At 46.6% G+C, this 17653-nt stretch overlaps 1 protein-coding gene across 1 annotated transcript; it reads right to left on the reverse strand.

Annotated features, from left to right (window-relative positions):
• Nucleotides 1-6728: 6728 nt before the first annotated feature.
• Nucleotides 6729-14641, reverse strand: FGF16 (fibroblast growth factor 16). The gene is made up of 3 exons (XM_012664110.1): nucleotides 14368-14641; nucleotides 8331-8434; nucleotides 6729-6974 (listed from the first exon to the last, which is right to left on the reverse strand). Exons 1-3 carry the CDS (start codon nucleotides 14639-14641, stop codon nucleotides 6729-6731), a joined length of 624 nt encoding a protein of 207 aa, XP_012519564.1.
• Between the last annotated feature and the right edge of the window lie 3012 nt (nucleotides 14642-17653).

Consider the following 17653-nt stretch of genomic DNA (forward strand, 5'->3'; position numbering starts at 1 on the left):
AGGATTCCTGGGGGCCCATGAGGTTCTCTCTTTTCTAATTACATATCAACGATAGGCTGGATTTTTCTCTCTATGCTTCAGCCAAAAGAACATATAACAACAGATCGAATGCAGAAGCAGATATGAGAATCCAGTTGCTTCTATCAAGACGAACATCAAAGAGGTCTGGAATATAAAACAATAGCACCCTTCTCACTGAATTTTTGAGAATATAGTTATTTTTCATAAAAATGTTATGTTAATGTGCAATGGGTTTTTTGTTATTTTAAAGGAATTATTAGATAATTTCTGAGTTTTAATTTCTAATAGCAATAGCTATAGTCCATATAAACAAAAGCTTTTTGGCACCCTTAATAATTTTTAAGTGTATAAGGGTTCCTGAAATCAAAAAGTTTGAGACAATTGATATAGACAGCCAAGCCTCTCAGTTGGAAATTCTGATTTAAGAAGTCCCAATTAGGGCCCAGGAGTCTGTATTTTTAGATAATTACACCAGGTGCTTATCGGGGAAGTTTGGTAAATGCTTAGTCAATATAAAGGTGTTCAGATGTTAGAGATTTTTATGATGAGCTATGATGAATACCAGACAGAACCAAAACTAGATAAATCAAAGGGTTGTCAAGAAGAAAAGGGCTGGTTTGCTTGAGGCTGATAAGACTGTATTTGTAGTAGAGCCACATGATGCCGATTCTCATAGCTTTGTCTAGCAATGTTGGCAACAAGGAGCAGAAGCAGAGAAAGTGAACATTTTAAACTAGAGTTGGATGGAGATTTGGGTATGGGCCCTCTAGGTTACCCTATGCTAGACATATACATGACACTCAGGTTGTACATGGAGCAGGTTATGCCTGGATTTATATTGGAGGAGAGTTCTGGCACATCCTGGGTGTGGGTATAATAGCCTAAGGGGGAAATCTGGGGAGACCTATAGGGCATAGTGTTAGGTGAGGTTAGGGATGGTTTTATGGGTTTTGGAAACTTAGAACGTTTACAACTGGTGGGACACAGGAAAACTGCAAACTGACAGGGAAAGCATGTACCTTCCACCAGGGGGTTACTAGTTTAGTGAACATTAAAAAAGGGACTGCGATGGGGCTCAGAGGGCACTATGAGGACTATAAAGAAGAGATACGAATATAGGAGGGTTCTGGATATGTGGGGCCTGGATGACACTCTCTATTCATGGCGTGGTTATGGGAGCCTGGAAAAGGGCGAACTGTGGGGCCCTAGGATGCACCGCCAAATGTAACTAGAATAGAAGCTGGGGAAGGCTGAGAGATTCCGTTGGTATGTTTCATACCAGGTACATTAGAAGATGCAATTTCTAGGTAGGTTCTCTAATTAGATGTTTTTAGTAAGAGGCCAGCATTTGTTTGTATGGCATGGCTGCCCCACGTGCCATCTTGCTTTCTGGCACTTGTCCTACATAAAACCCCAGCAGAATCTTACATATAGAAGAGAGGATAGACTGATGCATGTGCTTATTCTGAGATATGTCTTCGAATTAATATTACTAATAAATAACGATACTAAAGGTTATAGTAATAGCTAACATTCACAGAGTGTTTACTATGTACCAGATACTGTGCTAAGCACTTTATATTTTCTCATACATTATCTCATGTCGTCTTCACAGCAGCAGCCCTTGAGGCAGGCACTATGATCATCCCCACTAAGGTGAGGACACTGGCTTGCTACAAATCTGCTACACTACTTTCTTGCAGTTTCTCGTGGATTTCATTGCCTCTGGACTTCCACATACATCCCCTGTGCCTGGAAAGCCATTTCTACTCCCACTATGCTAACTCCTACTCACCCTTCAGGGCTCAACCTAAGCAACGCTTTTTCAGGAATCCTTCCATAACCCTTTGAAAACGTGATGCCTCCCTGATATACACTTTTATAGCACCCTGTACTCTTTCTTGACAGCACTTACTACAACAGGTAGATTTACTCGTTTATGTCTGTCTTCCTGACTATACTGTGTCACAAGGAGAGGAACTATGTCTGTCTTACTCACCTTTATAGATCTAAATATGTAATAAGTACTCAATAAATACTCATTGAATTAATGAATTAATGAATTCGTTCAGGGCCAAAGAATTAAGAAGTAAAGGGATCTGATTTAAAATGAGGTTGGTCTGATTCTAGGGCCTGAAGAACATGTTCTCTGCATGTCTTTGGCTCCATTGTAAAAGGATAAAGAATGGGGCTGATTGAAAGAGATGCGGAGGGGAAATGCAGCCTATGCTGGGATGGAAGAGTGGAGACAGGCTATTGAGGGTCAAGGAGACAGCTGGGTATTTCTGCACTTGCCAACAAGGCCTTGGTATAGAGACCTACTAGAAAGGTTCTTCCATTTTTTGTTGAGGATGAGGGAGCTCTAGACAGGACAAACTAAATGATATTCTGATCCTCCTGTTGAGCTAGGGAGTTAGATGACTGATGGAGAATGCATCTTTCCAAAAGAGAGGATCTCTCCTCTCTGGGCCCCCTTGCCCCAACTCCCATATTCTTCCCTGGGGAAGAATTGCTGGGGAAAGGCAATGTAGCTCCAGCCACTCCGCAGAGAAGGAAAGCCGTCCCCAAGGGCCAGCATCTTCAGGAGGAGGAAGGCTGGGGCTGCACTTCAGGCAACATAGACTGAGCCCAGGTGACCTGTGGCTCCACTAGAGTCCTGAGCCTGACGGATTTCTGACTACACAGCCAGGAATTTGGTGGCTGAGCATTGCAGTGACTTGAAGGTATGATAAACTTCAGTTCTTATTATTTCAAGCCTTTGACTAGATTCCTTTTGGGAGGGCACCTGTCCCGATGGCTCTTATAAGCTCCCGGTGGTGGCAGTAGGGGTGAAAAGAGGACTGTGTGGGGAGGGTAAGGAGAGTCTTGCTGCTTTCGGAACTGCTGTCAGGGCTGACCCGGGGTTGGGCTTTGTTCAGAATCACTGAGCAGTGCAGCCATCCTAGCTCCTCCTTCCCTTCCTTCCTTCTTGTTGCCAAACATGAAGCTATCTCTTAGAGGATGGGAGTCAAAGGTTTCACACATAAAATCTGTATTTTTGAAAAAAATAAAACACCTAAAGACTCTGTTAAGGTTTTCACATAGGATCATAGTGGCCACCAATTCTTATGCCACAGCTTTAAGGCTCTGGAAACTCCCAGGGTAGTTGCTCCTAACATTTTGGGGGACCCTTTCAGGACCAACGAAAGGACAAGTGTACATCTACATAAAATTTCGCATACTATTTTGGGGAGTTCGGTCCCAAGGACTTCAGGCTTTCCATGGACCTTTAAGGACCTTGTGAATGCCAAGTTTGGAACCTCTGATCTACAGTGTCTTTCTTGGCCTGGAATAGCAGTTGGGTAGCACCTTCGGGTCTTATACATTCTTTCTTGGAACACTACTGGTGCTCAGGAGAATTCGCACAGAATATGTAGTTAGTAAACTAATGCCACATCCTGCCATCTTTATCTAATATTCACCCCGTCCCTTCTAAATGATGCAATATCCTTGTCAAGTGGTTGTCTATTCTCTGCCTAAACTCTTCCAGTGACAGGGAACTATCTTTCCCAAGACACACTCTAGTTTGTCATTGTGCCTATTTAGTATACTCAGAACTTAACACTTCAGAGGCTCCTGTTATATAATGCATTTGCTCTCTCTAGCCCAGTATTCGTGTCATATATGTATTCATTAAAGAAGCCATCTATGTCTTTGCCCATTCATTCATTTACTCATTCATCTTTCAACCAACCATTCGTTTATTCAACAAACATTTTCCAAGTGCCTATTGTGTTCAAGGAATGATGTTCTAAACACTGGGAAGGGTTGCAAAGCTGAATAAGAAATGATCTCCGCACATGTTTTTATCCAAAACCCGAGTTCCAGAGCTTAGTATTCTATGATTCCCTTTTGGTTGGCTCAAAATCCATTACTCTGGCACTTTGGGGATATGGGGTCAATCATATGTCCATTGCTCTAGTGGCACTAGGTCATCCATCTTACATTTCCATTTACAGAATTTATCTTTCCCCTCTTTTTGAAAATGAAAACAGTTGCCCATTGGCATTTTCTGGCCATATGCCCTATTCATTGTTATCCCTCAAAGTTCACGAATATCCTTGAGGAGTGAGCTTCTCCTGCACCCTGGAATTCTACATAATTCTTTTAGTCTTCTCTCCTCTACTTCCACCCAGAGGAAAAAGTAAGGACTGACCCTAGGATTTGAGTTTTTCTCTTTTACATTACAGTGGCGTTTTGCTTGCAAATCCTGCCCTGCAGTATCGTGCTTGTGGCCTTGCCAGGCCCACATCAAGTGCCCCACTAGAGTTAACACGGTGGTTACAGCAGATCTCATGTACTTCGCAAGTCCTCAGAAATTGCAGTTGTGTATCAAAAGTTCTAGGTAGTTGAATATCTCTACCTAGATAACATAGGTACAATTTTGGGTTTAAGACAAAGTGTGCTGCTCATAAAAATAATTGTGATAAAAAATGTCACATAGCTAATTTTCACTCTTCTTCCAGAGACTTCTAGAGGTGGTTTCTCTTCCCCCAAACCCAACACGGACATCTAACATCACAATCAGCCTCTTTGCCTCCCCGAATCCTGTTGGTTCTTCACAGCAGGCATTACCACTTTCGCAAAACTCACCCTAATCACTCTAGCCCACTGAGATCTTCACCTGGGTGGTTCCACTGATGACCATTCTAGTCTATGATCACACAAGCCATACAATTTAGCACTTCTTATCATACAGTCTGATTTGCTATCCCTTGTATGTATTCTCATACACGTGGCTTCTCTGTCGGGTACTTAGATTTGGGTGAGCTTTTACAGACCTTATGGTTTTGCTTTTTAAGTGAGCTGTTACCTAAGCTGTTTGTCACAGCCATACAATTAGTTGGAAAAATAGTGGATGCCTACATGATATGATTGAGGAGCACTAGGAGGAACTGTCGCAAACACAAAACTTTCTCCCACCAGGCCTTTATGGTGCCTGTATACTCAATGAGACTCTTATCCCTTTGATTCTTGTCTCCTGACAACATTAACTATGAAAATGCAAATAGCCCTATGCTCCTACCTCAGTAAATATCAGTAAAGAGGTTAGGGATTTTAAGCAAGATACCTCAGGGGCTACTCTGGGGAAGAGGGAGCGCCAAAGAACGCCATCCTAGGGCCACTCTACTTTTGTGTTATGGCTGAAGTTACCCTAAAACTTCATTTATAAACCATACAGCTGCAAAAACAATTAAAAAAACATTCCCTTAGGGCCGTCATAGTTCTTAAACTTTAGTGTGCACAAGAATCCTGCTGTAAGGCTTGTTAACATGAACATTTCTGGGCCCTTCCCACAGAGTTTCTAATCTCTAACAAGTTCCCAGGTGATGCTACTGGTCCAGAGACCACATACAGTACTCTGAGCACTACTGTTTTAGGGGAATGTGTTGACAGCTTCCCGGAGTTCCCCAGGAGAAGCACTCGGCAGGGGTCGAAGGCAGGGGTAAAGAGGGGGAAGGGGAGAAGATGTCCAGAAGGGAAGTTGACTGGTTCAAAATATCAGTCTCCCTGTTGATTGTTGTTTATTTTGAATCCCTTCCATCTTCATTTCTGAAGTAAGAAGTCACTGATTAGTGTCTCCAATCTTAGGACTCTGGGCCCTAACCAAGTCCCAAAAGACAGTTTCTCTGTGTCTCGTCCTAAGCACAAATGGGACCTTCAGTAAGAGCTGTTGGTCCAGACCTTCCTGAAGCTTTGATTCACCACTACGTTTAAAGTCACAGAACCGGAAAGAATCACTAGGCCTTCACATAAGGCCCCTAGATAATGCTAACATATTGGATAATGGAGTCATCTAGCATAGGCAGTATGATGCTGACATCAGAAAATTTTAGTAGGTCAGAAAGAAAGAAATTTGCCAACCTTTTAATCCTACTAAATGTACAAATAAATAGAATTAGACAGAGGCTTACAATATAAAGACAATTTTATTGCCAATAAAAGCCTTTAATAACTCATTTTATCCTGTTTCAGTAGGACCTTATTCTTTCTGATGAAAATCCAGTCATAGCATCTCTCATTAAAAATAAAATTATTTTGAAATAAATAAATATATAAAATAAATAGCATATACATTTCATAAATAGTTTGTCCTTATGCACAGTATCCATGCTTACATTTTAATATCATTTTCTTACAACCTACCCCATCTCCCACTTCCAATGGCAGGGAAACTGCATGTCAGGACAGATTAGAAATCTGCAGAGCCAATGTAGTGACGGCTTGCAGCAGGGCTATAGCCCCCAGCATTTTCTTAGTGAGACTTCTCCAAAGCTCTGTAGGTAGCATCTATGGCAGATTCCTTGGTCTTTTGTTTATACCCATTGTCAAGGTATTTGGGTAGATTGTGGGGCAAGACACCCCTGGCCCTTGGCAGGGGTCCCCATTCTTTGTCATGCCACCTCAGGTGAAAGAACATGAGAAAAGAAAAAGTATATACAAGATTCCCTCAAGCCCACCCCCTCCCCCAACATCCCTCCCCAAAATAACCCAACCTTGATATACACTTTGAACAACAAGAGAACAGCTGGGTTGAGTTGAACAGTAAGTGCTTCTCCGTTATCTAAATTGATAGGAAGGAAGGATGAAAAGCTATGAGTATAGTGCTTGCAGAGACGACTGTGGCCCCAGAGTATATGGGTCACAGAGGTCACACCAGAGGTCCATTACCTATAGCGGAAGAGGTCTCTGGACATAGAGGGCAACTTAGAAGGATCTACCGGCCTGGGTAAAAAGTGAGTGAATTTCTGGTGTCGTTTAGTCCTGTATCCCTCCCGGGGTGAGCCGTCTTTATTCAGGGCCACATAATACTGTCTCTCCGAGTCCGAGTGTTTGTACAAGGTGGAGGCATAGGTGTTGTACCAGTTTTCTTCAAACTGTTCCCGGAAAACACATTCACGTGTGAGTTTCTTCTGTGAGGGTAAGAAAATAAAGCAGAGCCCATTATATGACTATTTCTCCCATCCCAGCTTGCTGGTGGAGAAACCCTGAAATAGCAATAGCACATTGATATTAGAAAATTTCGGTCCTATCTCCTCGTATTAATGACATATCTTTCTTCCAACTAGCACAAAACACTCCTAACTGTACCTCCTGCATTCTCTTCCATGAGCTACACAAAAATGTTTTTGTTGAGATCTTTCCTGAAGGGAGGAGATTGGAGAAGATGGCTTCATCTGGCTCTTTGAGTCCAAGAATGGCTGCTACGGCCTCCCAATGCCCTGCTGGCACCCACTGAGTTTTCTCTCTACTTAGGGCTAATGATGTTCAAATCCATTGAGATTACAGTCAACCACATCAACTGACAGGCGAAGGCCTCGGATCTATATAAAGCTCCATGGGAGGTGAGCTGTGATCTCTCCTAATGAAGGGTCTCAGGCCTGTCAGTTGGAAAGCTCAGAAAAGATCTCCTTGAAAAGCTCCTCCAATCTGCCTACTTCAAGCTGGCAGCTCCTGGGTCTCTTGCCTCTGTCCCTTCTCACGCTTGATCCGGCCGCCATACTACTTGCTAGGGTTGCCGATACCGAGTGCTGGGGACAGGCCTATCTCGTAGGTGTCAGGGAAAAATGTGTTCTGATTTCATGGGGTGCAGGCAGCCAGAAAGTATGCTATGTGACTCAAAAGCCAGAGCCAGGAGTTGGGATCCTCTGAAAGGGTTAAGGTCAGCAAATCACTCACCATTCCCCAGCTCTGGGCTAGCTTCCAGAATAGAGAAAACATACTGTAGCCAGCCCAGTCCTAGCTGGGGGCTTGGGGCTGTCACCAGACCCTAGAACCCTCATTCCTCATTTGTTTGTTTCATTTGGCCTTCGGAACTCAGCTGAAGCAATCTGGAAATCAGGGACTGTGTTGTAAACCTCAGAATCCTCAATTTGAAAGCCAGCCCTTCCACTGACTATTTTTGTGTCTTCGTGTCTGCTACTCCTCTGGGCACATATTAAAATTCAGATGTACTTCTTGGGATGGTTAATGCCCCAAATCCTGACCATCTACTTGACAAATCAGCACAGCTTAGTGTTATCATCAGACTAGCTGGCCCTCTAATGGAAAAGGCAAAGGCAAATGTATCAATGTTTTGATGAGGGCTGAATTAGTGAAGGTGTTACATAGCAAGACCCTGAGCAGCCAAGAAGTAACTAGAAGACACTAATCCCTTACAGCTGACAAAAGTGCTTTCAAGTGCTGGATAAATGTTTTTATACTTTTGCCTTACATTGTCCAAACACTGACAGTAATAGCCTCCAATGGAAAGAAAACCTTAAACTTACCGACCCATAGAGTTCTCCTCGCTCATTCATTCCTAGGTACAGGCCAGAGTCCACTCCCCGGATGCTAATCAGCCCCACAGCCAGGCTGATAAACTCCAGGATTCCTAGGGCAAAAAAGTGAACACCATTCCTGTTACTGACATCAAGTTAAGAGAAAGCTGTTCAGGTGACATGAGCTACCAGTCATTTGTCCCCAAACGGGGACAAATGGAGGCCAGCCCTGTGTGCCTTTGGTGAATTGCCTGACAAAAACCATCTTTTGCAGTAAGAATGGAACTTCAGACAGAGAAGGCACTCAGTCACTGTGGGCCTCAGTTTTTCCATATGTAAAATGGGGAAACCATCTCTGCCTCTATTCAATACTCTTAGTCACATTATGAGGAAGAGACCATGAGAAGGCTTTGGTGACAAAAACTCCACACAAGTACAAGGTCCTATTGCTGTCAAATACTACCCGTTTCAAGAAATTGGAAGGCAGCTTTCTAAATGCAGGAATGAGGCTAGGTTTCTGTATCTTTCCCAAAGTCGCCTCCCTCCTGCCTAGAGTACACAGTATTACCTTACTGTCCTCTAGGCTGAACTTGTTTTGCACCCTCTCAGCTCCCATGTCCTTAAAGCCAAATGAGGCTGTCAACTGCCCGTAGCTGACTCTAACAAAGGCCACACAGGCCACTCACTAAGTTTGTTCCCCATGCTTATGGCAGGAGGTAAAACTTGGCTTCGTGAGAGCTTTCTCCTAAAAAGTGTTCTCAGCTAGTACTGCCCCAAGCTGACAAGCCTGTCATTCTCCCCTTCTCTCTTGAGAATTTTAAGTTTATCCACAGTGAAGAGTTGGCAGGTGGTATTGGACTCGACCCTGATTTGAGATGTTGCAACTTTAAGGCGAAAGGGAAGAAATTCAGAAATGTCTTTCTAGTTGACAAGGTTAGAGGTGAAGATTGAGAATGTTTTCATTTACCCAACAGCAACAGGAGGAAAAAAAAAAAAGAAAGAAAAGAAATCAACTATTAAGAGAGAAAAAAGGACCCAGAACTGAAATCCTGGTGATACTGAAGACTAGAGTTTTGTCCTAAAATAGTAATCTGGATACAGACATAATAGTCGACTAGATTCCTCTTTGATTTTCCTATCTCTAACCATGTTTTTCAACATATAGACCAAAGACTTGTTATGATTGTTTGAGGCATCCAAAGGTATGAAATGAGCTCCTATCTGGCTTTCTTATCCCAAAATGCAATTCTTAAGGGTAATAATATTCTACGTAATCTACAGAGGGAATTGAACTGATTTCTTAAAGGTAAAAAAAATTTTAAGAGGTTAATTTTGAAATCAGATTCAAAACTCTACTAAGAAGTCCTCTGTGGAACCCCAGTGACGCGAGCTGGCGGGCTGGTGTTCAGGTGCAGCAGCTTTGCGGGGAGCACATGCTTGCACGGCCCATCCAGATCTGTTAGAAGGATGCAAGGTCCTGCTGCTGCCATTCTGTAGAACACTCAGGCTTTGGCCTTTGGCATCTCTCATTGAAATCCTCCAAGTTTTCATCTCAGTCTGGTTGTTACTAACGCTTACAGTACAAAGAAAGGAGTCAGGGAAAAAGACGCTGGTGCAAGATGGTAGGAGGGGAAGGGAAAATCCCTAGTGGGAAGCAGGGGTTAATCAGACACTGATTTAATGGACCTAAATCTTCAGTTGCACCACACAAGGTTCTGCTCTGTTTAATATTTTACTAAATGACTTGTACGAGAACATAGGACTGCTTACCCTGGTTCCAGGAGACATATAGCAGAGAGGAATGACACGATCAAGATTCAGAGAGATTTCAAGAGGATGGAAAAATGGACTGGCTACAATAAAATATGCTTAATTAGAATCACTGTGAAGTCCTGCACTTTGGTCTCCAAAACCAATTTCCCATGGTGTTCTGTGTTCGTGGTTTTGTTGAGGGAGGGTGTGCCTCAGTGCAGACAGTTAACCATATCCCTTAGTCCATGGCCTATTATCATAATTAGTCTGTGCAAGAGCTTTTTAGTTATCTATTTCTTTCTTTTTTATCCCCATGCCCTGCTCCCATCTACCTCTCTACTTCAGGCCATGTATATTTTCTTGAAAACATGTACTGTTATTTTGTGTTCCTATACATTTTAATTACATGCAAGTCTGCCCATTTCTGCAACGGGGAGATGTGCTTACCAAAACATACACAATAATAGCTTAAGAGATTTGACTGAACAAGGTAAGCTCAGTATGATGGGTGATTAGAGAGATTATTAAAAAGCTTATGTAAAACTGGTAATATAAAAATTAAAAATCATTAAAAAGCTAGTGTAAAACAGTAGGAATAAAAAGGGAAAGAAGCTAATGTGATCCAAGGCTGCATTGATAGAGGTCTAGTAACTAGTATAAGGGAGGGGATTGCCCACTCTGCTCTGACTTGGTTAGACCACACGGAGAGCACTGTGTTTAGTTCTACTATGCTTAGAGAGGAATATGAAAAAACAGGAGCATGTTCAAAGGAGAGTGGCCGGTATGGCAAGGAAACTAGAAACCAGGTCATGATTCAGTTCTGGGTACTAAACTCTGAGGGACACCAACCCACAGGAGCCTTCGGTTCTTTGCTTTGCTCAGGCAGATTATTCCTGATCTTCAAGTCTTAGTTCCCTCATTCTCTAAGTATCTCCTGTCTCTGACCACCCTGAGCTCATTAAGTAGCAAGGGAAGCTTGTGATCTCACTGCCGAAGACCTGGTGTGAGAACAAATCATGAAACCAAAGAGGTGTGGCCACTTGAGTCACCACAGTTTTTCTCCAACTCTCTGTTAACCCTGATGCCAAAGGACAGATCATACAGGAAGTCACTTGGGTTGTGTCCAGTAACAGGGGTCTCCAACAGCTGGAATCATCCCTGCCCAGCTGTCTTTGGGCATCATTTCCTTTTGCCAACTTTCCTATTAGCTGGATTCAAACTGTGGGAACCCAGTGGCACATGATGATGGAACAGATATTCCTAAACCTTCTCCTGAATCCCAGCCAGCATGAAGGGGGAGAGAAAACAAGCCATTTTCATATTTTCCCAGCTACAGCTGGACAGGGGTGTTAACAGCAAAGTGTTGAGGCAAAGTATTAAGTTGACAAAGTTTGTCCTCAGTACTCTCACCCCTTCAAGGCCTAGGACCTCCCTCTACTCTGCCTCATCTTGACCTGTCCACCCCAGGCTCTGGCCTTTTCTCGACAATTTCCAAACTCTTCTCTTCTTACACCTCTCTCCCTAGGGCCTCGATCACAACTGATCCGTTCTGAGCCCCACTGCTTCAGAACCTAGCTAGATGACAGGTTAATGTGTCATTTAATCCGATTCCATAACTTGCCCAAGCTCCCTCAGCCATCCTTTCAGACCTTCAGGGCCAAGACAGTGCTGCTTTGGTATCTTGCCAAATAAGAACCAGCTCACTCAAAACCCAAAGCAGCTGCATGAGCCTGCTCCATCCCACCTGGTGGGAGGCCTCTCCTCCAGTCTGGCTCCCCAGCTCTGCTCTGCCCGTCCACAGGTGCCCCTCAGGAATGTCAGGATCCCTGTGAACCTCATGTAAATGCCACCAGCCAGGCAGGATTGAAACACTCCTGGCTACTGATTGCAGATGGAGAGAGGGGAACATATGCTGTGCCAACAGGTTATTATTTGGAGTCGGGGCTGCTCTTGGGCTCAGCCTGACTTGTTCTGAACACATGGATTCCAGGGTAATCCTTGGGGGCCCTGCTCTCCAATTACAACAAATAGCTATTTACTTTACATGGCCTTTGGAGACTACCTCCTCCCCCCAAGCAGAAATCTATAATATTTTATATCTTAAGTCTGGCCTACTTTACCCTGCTGGAATGTTGACTGCTAAAGCACTTATGGAATGTTAAAGTTTCGATTTATTGAATACCCTGGCTGATTAACTCAAATGTGGAGGGAGGAGAGAGTTAGCAAACTCAACAGCACCTCTTTCTGTGCCAAAAGCTAAACTGAGAAAGAGTAAGTGTGTGTTTGAAAGTTGGCAGGGGAGGTTACAAAGAGACAGCTTTGACCAGTTATCATTTCCTTTACAGGAAACACAGGGAACTGCCAGGAAGTCAGCGAAGGAAGAAAGGGAAAAGGTGATGCAGAGGTGGTCTTGGGCAGTGTTTTTTTTTTTTTTAAAGGCAAACCCCAAAATGAAGCAGTCACTTAAGCAGCGGCGAAAACATCCCTTCCTCCTGCCAGTTTTATTTCCTTTGGTTTCTCCTTAAACTTAACACCTTTAGCAGGCCTGAGAGATGAAAAGAAATCAAGATGTGTCTTTAGGGAGGTAATTAAAGACCACTTATCCCAAGAGCCTATTACTGATTTTATGTTGACCTTGTAGGTTATTTGGTTCAGCTTAGGCACAGAGTCAGACACTTGTAGCTGCTGGGAGCTGTGCTCAGTTTCTCCACCTTCACTGCCCTACCCCACATTCTTCCATCATTTCCTGACTTTGCTTCTGTATGTCAGAAATGAGCTACCCCAGCATCTTTAGGCCATTTGGGGAAGGCTCTGAGGCCAGGGTGAGAGTCCCATTCCTTAGGAAGAGGAACAAAAGGGGGCTGCAAAATCACAAGCCATGGAAGGGAAAAGAGCCAAGTTAACACTCCCTCTCCTCCCACCCCACCTTATCGCCCTTTTGAGGACCTGCTGCAAGTTTATACAGACACCTGCACCCCTCCATTACCCCCTCCCACCTTACTGTACTCCGGCTCTTTTGAGTGCATTTTTCCAAGATGACATAGACCTCATTAGGGCTCCTGCCTGCTCCCAGCAAGGAAGACCGTCCCTGGCCCTAAGTTGTTTGCCAGGCTTGGCCTTACCCAGCAACTGGCCCCAATGTCCCCCCTTTTACTGTGCACTCCAGGTACAGCTCTAGCAAGGCATGGAGACTAGGAAGATGGGGAGGTTTGGGGGTGCGGAGACAGTGTGAAGGAGGGTGGTACAAAGAAGGGGACCGTGTCATGCTTAAGGGTAGGCAGAGCCTCTTACTGCCTTGGGTAGGGGTAGAAGGTGTCCTTCTTGGATTATAGGGCTCTGGGGAGGAAGCAGAAGGCATTGGAGGATTGGGGGCAGGGAGGAAGGGTAGCTGTCACAGCACCCACACGACGGCTTAGTAGAGATTAGGAAACTGAAAATAAAAATGGCAAATTATTGAGGAGTGATCACAATTTGCTTAGAAACCTAATGACCCCTGTCCCAGATCAAGCCTTATATTAATTGTGTAATTAGCTGTGTGTGTGAGACAGGCAGCGGTGGGCTTTGAACAATCTACATGGTGGTGGGCAGGCAGAGACAATCCTGGATGGAGATTGGACGTTTCCTGTCTCAGGCTCAGGAGACACCTGTTTCTGGGGCTGGGAGTGGGCCCAGGACAGCTTCCTCACTGAGGCAAGGAGTCCAGAGGTAGTTCCAGGCAAAAGCTGCCCTAGGACTTGTGCCCTCACACGGTGGACATCGCGAGGTTTTCCTAGATTCCCCGATACCCAGCTCCTGCGACCCCGAGGCGGGCAGGTGCCAGGGCGGCCGGTCCCCACTGGCCAAAGCCCGCCCAGTACGCCCATGGCCCTTGCAGGCTCCTGCTCCCGGCAACCGGCCGCGACAGCCCTGCTGCTCCAGTGGCTCGGCCCGCGCTGCAGCCACGGTGCCCGGCTTCCTAGGCGAGAGCTCCCGCCCCTCTTCCAGCTCCACCTGCTTTCGTCCGAGGCCCAGTGTCCAGCTCTCAGGACTAGACCCTCGCTCCCGGGGGAGAGAGGGTGGAGTGCGGAAAGGAGAGGCCACACCGCAAGACGCCCCCGCCCCCTCCCGAGAGCGGCCAAGGGTGCCGGACGCCCTGACGCCGGACGGCTCAGGTCCGCGCCATCATGTCCCGCCTCGACGGGCCCGGACGGCACCAAGCCGGGGGCGGTCCGCGGGCCCCACGCTGGAGCCCCAAGCCGTCGGCTCCCCAGCGAGCCGTCTGCCCGCCTCCCGCCCCTCCCGGCCGCGTCCTCACCGAAGCGGCTGTGGTCGTGGCGGGTGCCGTGCACCGTGCCGTTGGGGAAGATCTCCAGGTGGAAGCCGGTGCGGCAGTAGAGCTGGCGGCGCCGCAGGATCCCCTTCAGGTGGGCGAAGTCTGTGGGCGAGCCGCGCTGCAGCTTCCCCTCGATCTGGCCCAGGCGCTCATTTAGGAAACCCGGGGAGTCAGCTAGGGGCACGTTCCCCAGAGACGAGGAGAAGCCGTGCAGATCCCAGTCCAAGGAGGCAAAGACTCCCCCCACCTCCGCCATGGCGGGGCGACGGCGGTGCGGGCGGTGCGGGGCGCGCGCGGGCCGGGGCCACAGGGCGCGAACTGCTCTCCCCGCGGCGGGCGCCGGCGATTCGGCGGCGCTCGCTCGCTCGCTCCGGGCTCTGCCGAGCTGCAGTCGACGTCTGTTCGCGTCCAAGGAACTTCTCAGCGGCGGGGAGTGTGGGGCAGCGTGCTCCCGACCTTGCTCTCAGTCAGAGTGCCGCTTCCCCTCCGCATCCATCTCCCCTGGCCTTTCATAGCTGGCTTCGTCGAGCTATCAGATGCAAACGGCACTTTATATACATACCCACTCCCCTTACATTGACATATTGGATATTTAAATACAAGCCACACCTCACTGGCATCCCCTCGGAGATTGGTGTGTGGGTTCTTTTTTTTTTCCTTCTCGCATCCATTTGGCTCTTTTTGGGAGAAGGGGGGTGGAGGGGGAGAGAGCGAGCGAACTTCACTCCCTCTTTTATTATGAAAAAAAATGGCAGGAAAAAGCTACACATTGCAGTGAGGCATAACTGCTTTTGGCAGGTTTTTCTCAAACTGCTGATGAAATAACGGAGCCCAGTGCGTGGAGGCCGTTGGCGCTCACGGCCTCAGGCCTGTTCCGTGGGGCTCTGGCTGTCTGCTGCGTGGGGGCCGTCCCCACCTCCTAGGCGTCCTTGCGTCCTCGGGCTGCTAGCCTTTGGAGAGTGTCGTGAGACCGAGGGCGGGGGGGGGGGTCAACACGCTCCTGATCCCCTCTCATTCCTCGGCTAGTCAGAGGCTGCGGAAGGGACGTCTGGCCCAGGACAGGGGATCCCTAGTTTCTTTGTTCCGCTGCCCCCCCAGTCCCACTCCCTACCTGTATATATGGGTCAAGGGGCTGAGGAAGTGAAAAATCCGGAAGCAAATGCAGTTGCAAAATTTGGGATTGGGGGTGGTGGTCCCTTCCGACACTAAGGCTGGGGCCCTAAGGGGTCTGGGAGGAGCGGGAAACCCCACGGAGGAAAGACTTTTTTTTAGGGGACGTTCCAACTTAGGGAAAGGAGGGGGCAGTAAGAAATAGAAAGCGATCTTTTTGAAAAACGATCCCCTCTGGCTTTCTGGGCGCGCTTTTACAAGGCTCTGGAGAGCAAGCTCCATGAGAGGCCATTGGAAGTCTGGTGGGGGGTTCCCCCCACCTCTTTTCTTGTTGCAAACAGGTGTTTCCTCGCTCTGTCCTGTGCCCTGCTCTGAGATATTCTATCAGGAAGAGCGGCAGTTGGGGCGGGACCCGGCCGCAGCCAGGGCAACGGGCAGCGTCCAGAAGACCTGGGGAGCAGGTGCTGGCCTGCCCCGCGCCCCCGCACCTCTGCCCCGCACCTGAACCCCGGGGCCCCTCTTGGGCCCTGGCACTCGGCGCCCCGCTCGCCTATTAAACCGCGTGGTTATTTGCAGTTTTCTCCCGCAGCCGGCGCTGGCCGGCTTCCCAGGCTCCCTCAGGAGAAGCTGAACACGGGGCGCCCCGCGCCACTCCCCCCAACGCCCCCACCCCGGCCTTTGCAGCGCCTCCTGCTGGAGACCCTGCATCTCGCGGCGAGTTCGAACCCAAGGTCACCATGAGATGAGAAAACAGATTCCGCTGATTCAGTTACTGAAATTCGAGGTCCTGCTCCTGGGCTCCCACGTGCACCTCGTGCTCACTCCTTGGAACCATAGGAATTCTCGGTTTGGAACATCGGGGCCTGGTGCTGGTGTGCCTCCCTAGCTCAGATGCAACCTCCAAAGCCAAGCGCAGGACATAGTAGGTCCACTCAGAAATAATCTGATGTGCCGCCGGTAGTAGGGAACTCAGATGCCAGTCATCTTTCAATTGTAGGGGACATAGACATGCAAAAGGTGGGGTCCATATTGGAGCTTTTGTGGATGAAAGGATAGGCTGTCTGGGATTAGCTGTTAAATAATCCAAAGTAAGAAGGCAGAAGGAGTGGAGGCATAGGTGCAATATTGTTCTTGTGTTGCTAATTGTTGAAGCTGGGTGATGGATACATGGATGTTTATTATACTTTTTATATATAAAATTATATATAATATATATGAAATATATATGAAAATGTCCATAATAAGAAACTTTATAAAATGTGACTGACATAGAATACCAACAAAGAAATCACTCTTCCCTTCTTCCCTTCGAAGAGTTTGTGAATTTGGTGAGAAGGTGGGGAAAGAGGGGCAGAGATTAAGACAATTATATAAATGACTAGAGGATGAGACTTTATAGGGTGCACGGTGTTGTGTAGATTCAGAAAGCAGAGGGAAGACTGATCTGGGGATTTAGGGCCTGGTTTTGGACTAAGGTGTCCTTTGTAATGAATGGGCCTTGAGAAGATGGGAAGGATTTTGCAAATTCAGATCAGCCACTTCCAGGAAGAGGAAAATAGTCACAAAGAAAGTGGAACAATTTTAATTGGTAAAGCCCAATTCTTGGGGTGAGTGCCAGATGAAATAATGTAGATGAAACTTCTTCGAGAAGCATGTGATATAAAGGATGTACATATCTCTATGATGATATAAGTTACACATTGATAATGGCAAAGACCATTTCCTCAATGGTCACTTCAGGGAATTTCTGCATTCTTTGTCCCCCAACATTCCCAAAGTCACCAACCACAGTTGGCAGATCTGGAGTCTAGCTTGATTGAAGGTCAGAGACACAAGCGTTCCACTGCCCATCTGAAGTTCTTTTGAGATTAAGTCCTTTGATGATTCCGTTTTAAATGTTTCTGTGAAGTGTCCCAATTGACAGAGCACTGTCATGAGAGTTAATTTTCACAACCTTGTGGAGTAGAAGGTATCATTATCCCCATTTTAGAGGTGAGGAAATAGAGGGTGAGGCCAACTAGAACAGAATCATATAGCTAATAAATGCAGAGAATTGATCTCAGATCCACTGGGGGCAAATTACTCTCAATTCTTGGGATTTGGGGTTATGCAAAGATCGGAGTGTCGAGGATAGTGAGATTTCAGAATACCGTATTTC

This window comes from Propithecus coquereli, unplaced genomic scaffold, assembly GCF_000956105.1.
Source record: "Propithecus coquereli isolate 6110/MARCELLA unplaced genomic scaffold, Pcoq_1.0 Scaffold86, whole genome shotgun sequence".
NCBI classification, from domain to species: domain Eukaryota; kingdom Metazoa; phylum Chordata; class Mammalia; order Primates; family Indriidae; genus Propithecus; species Propithecus coquereli.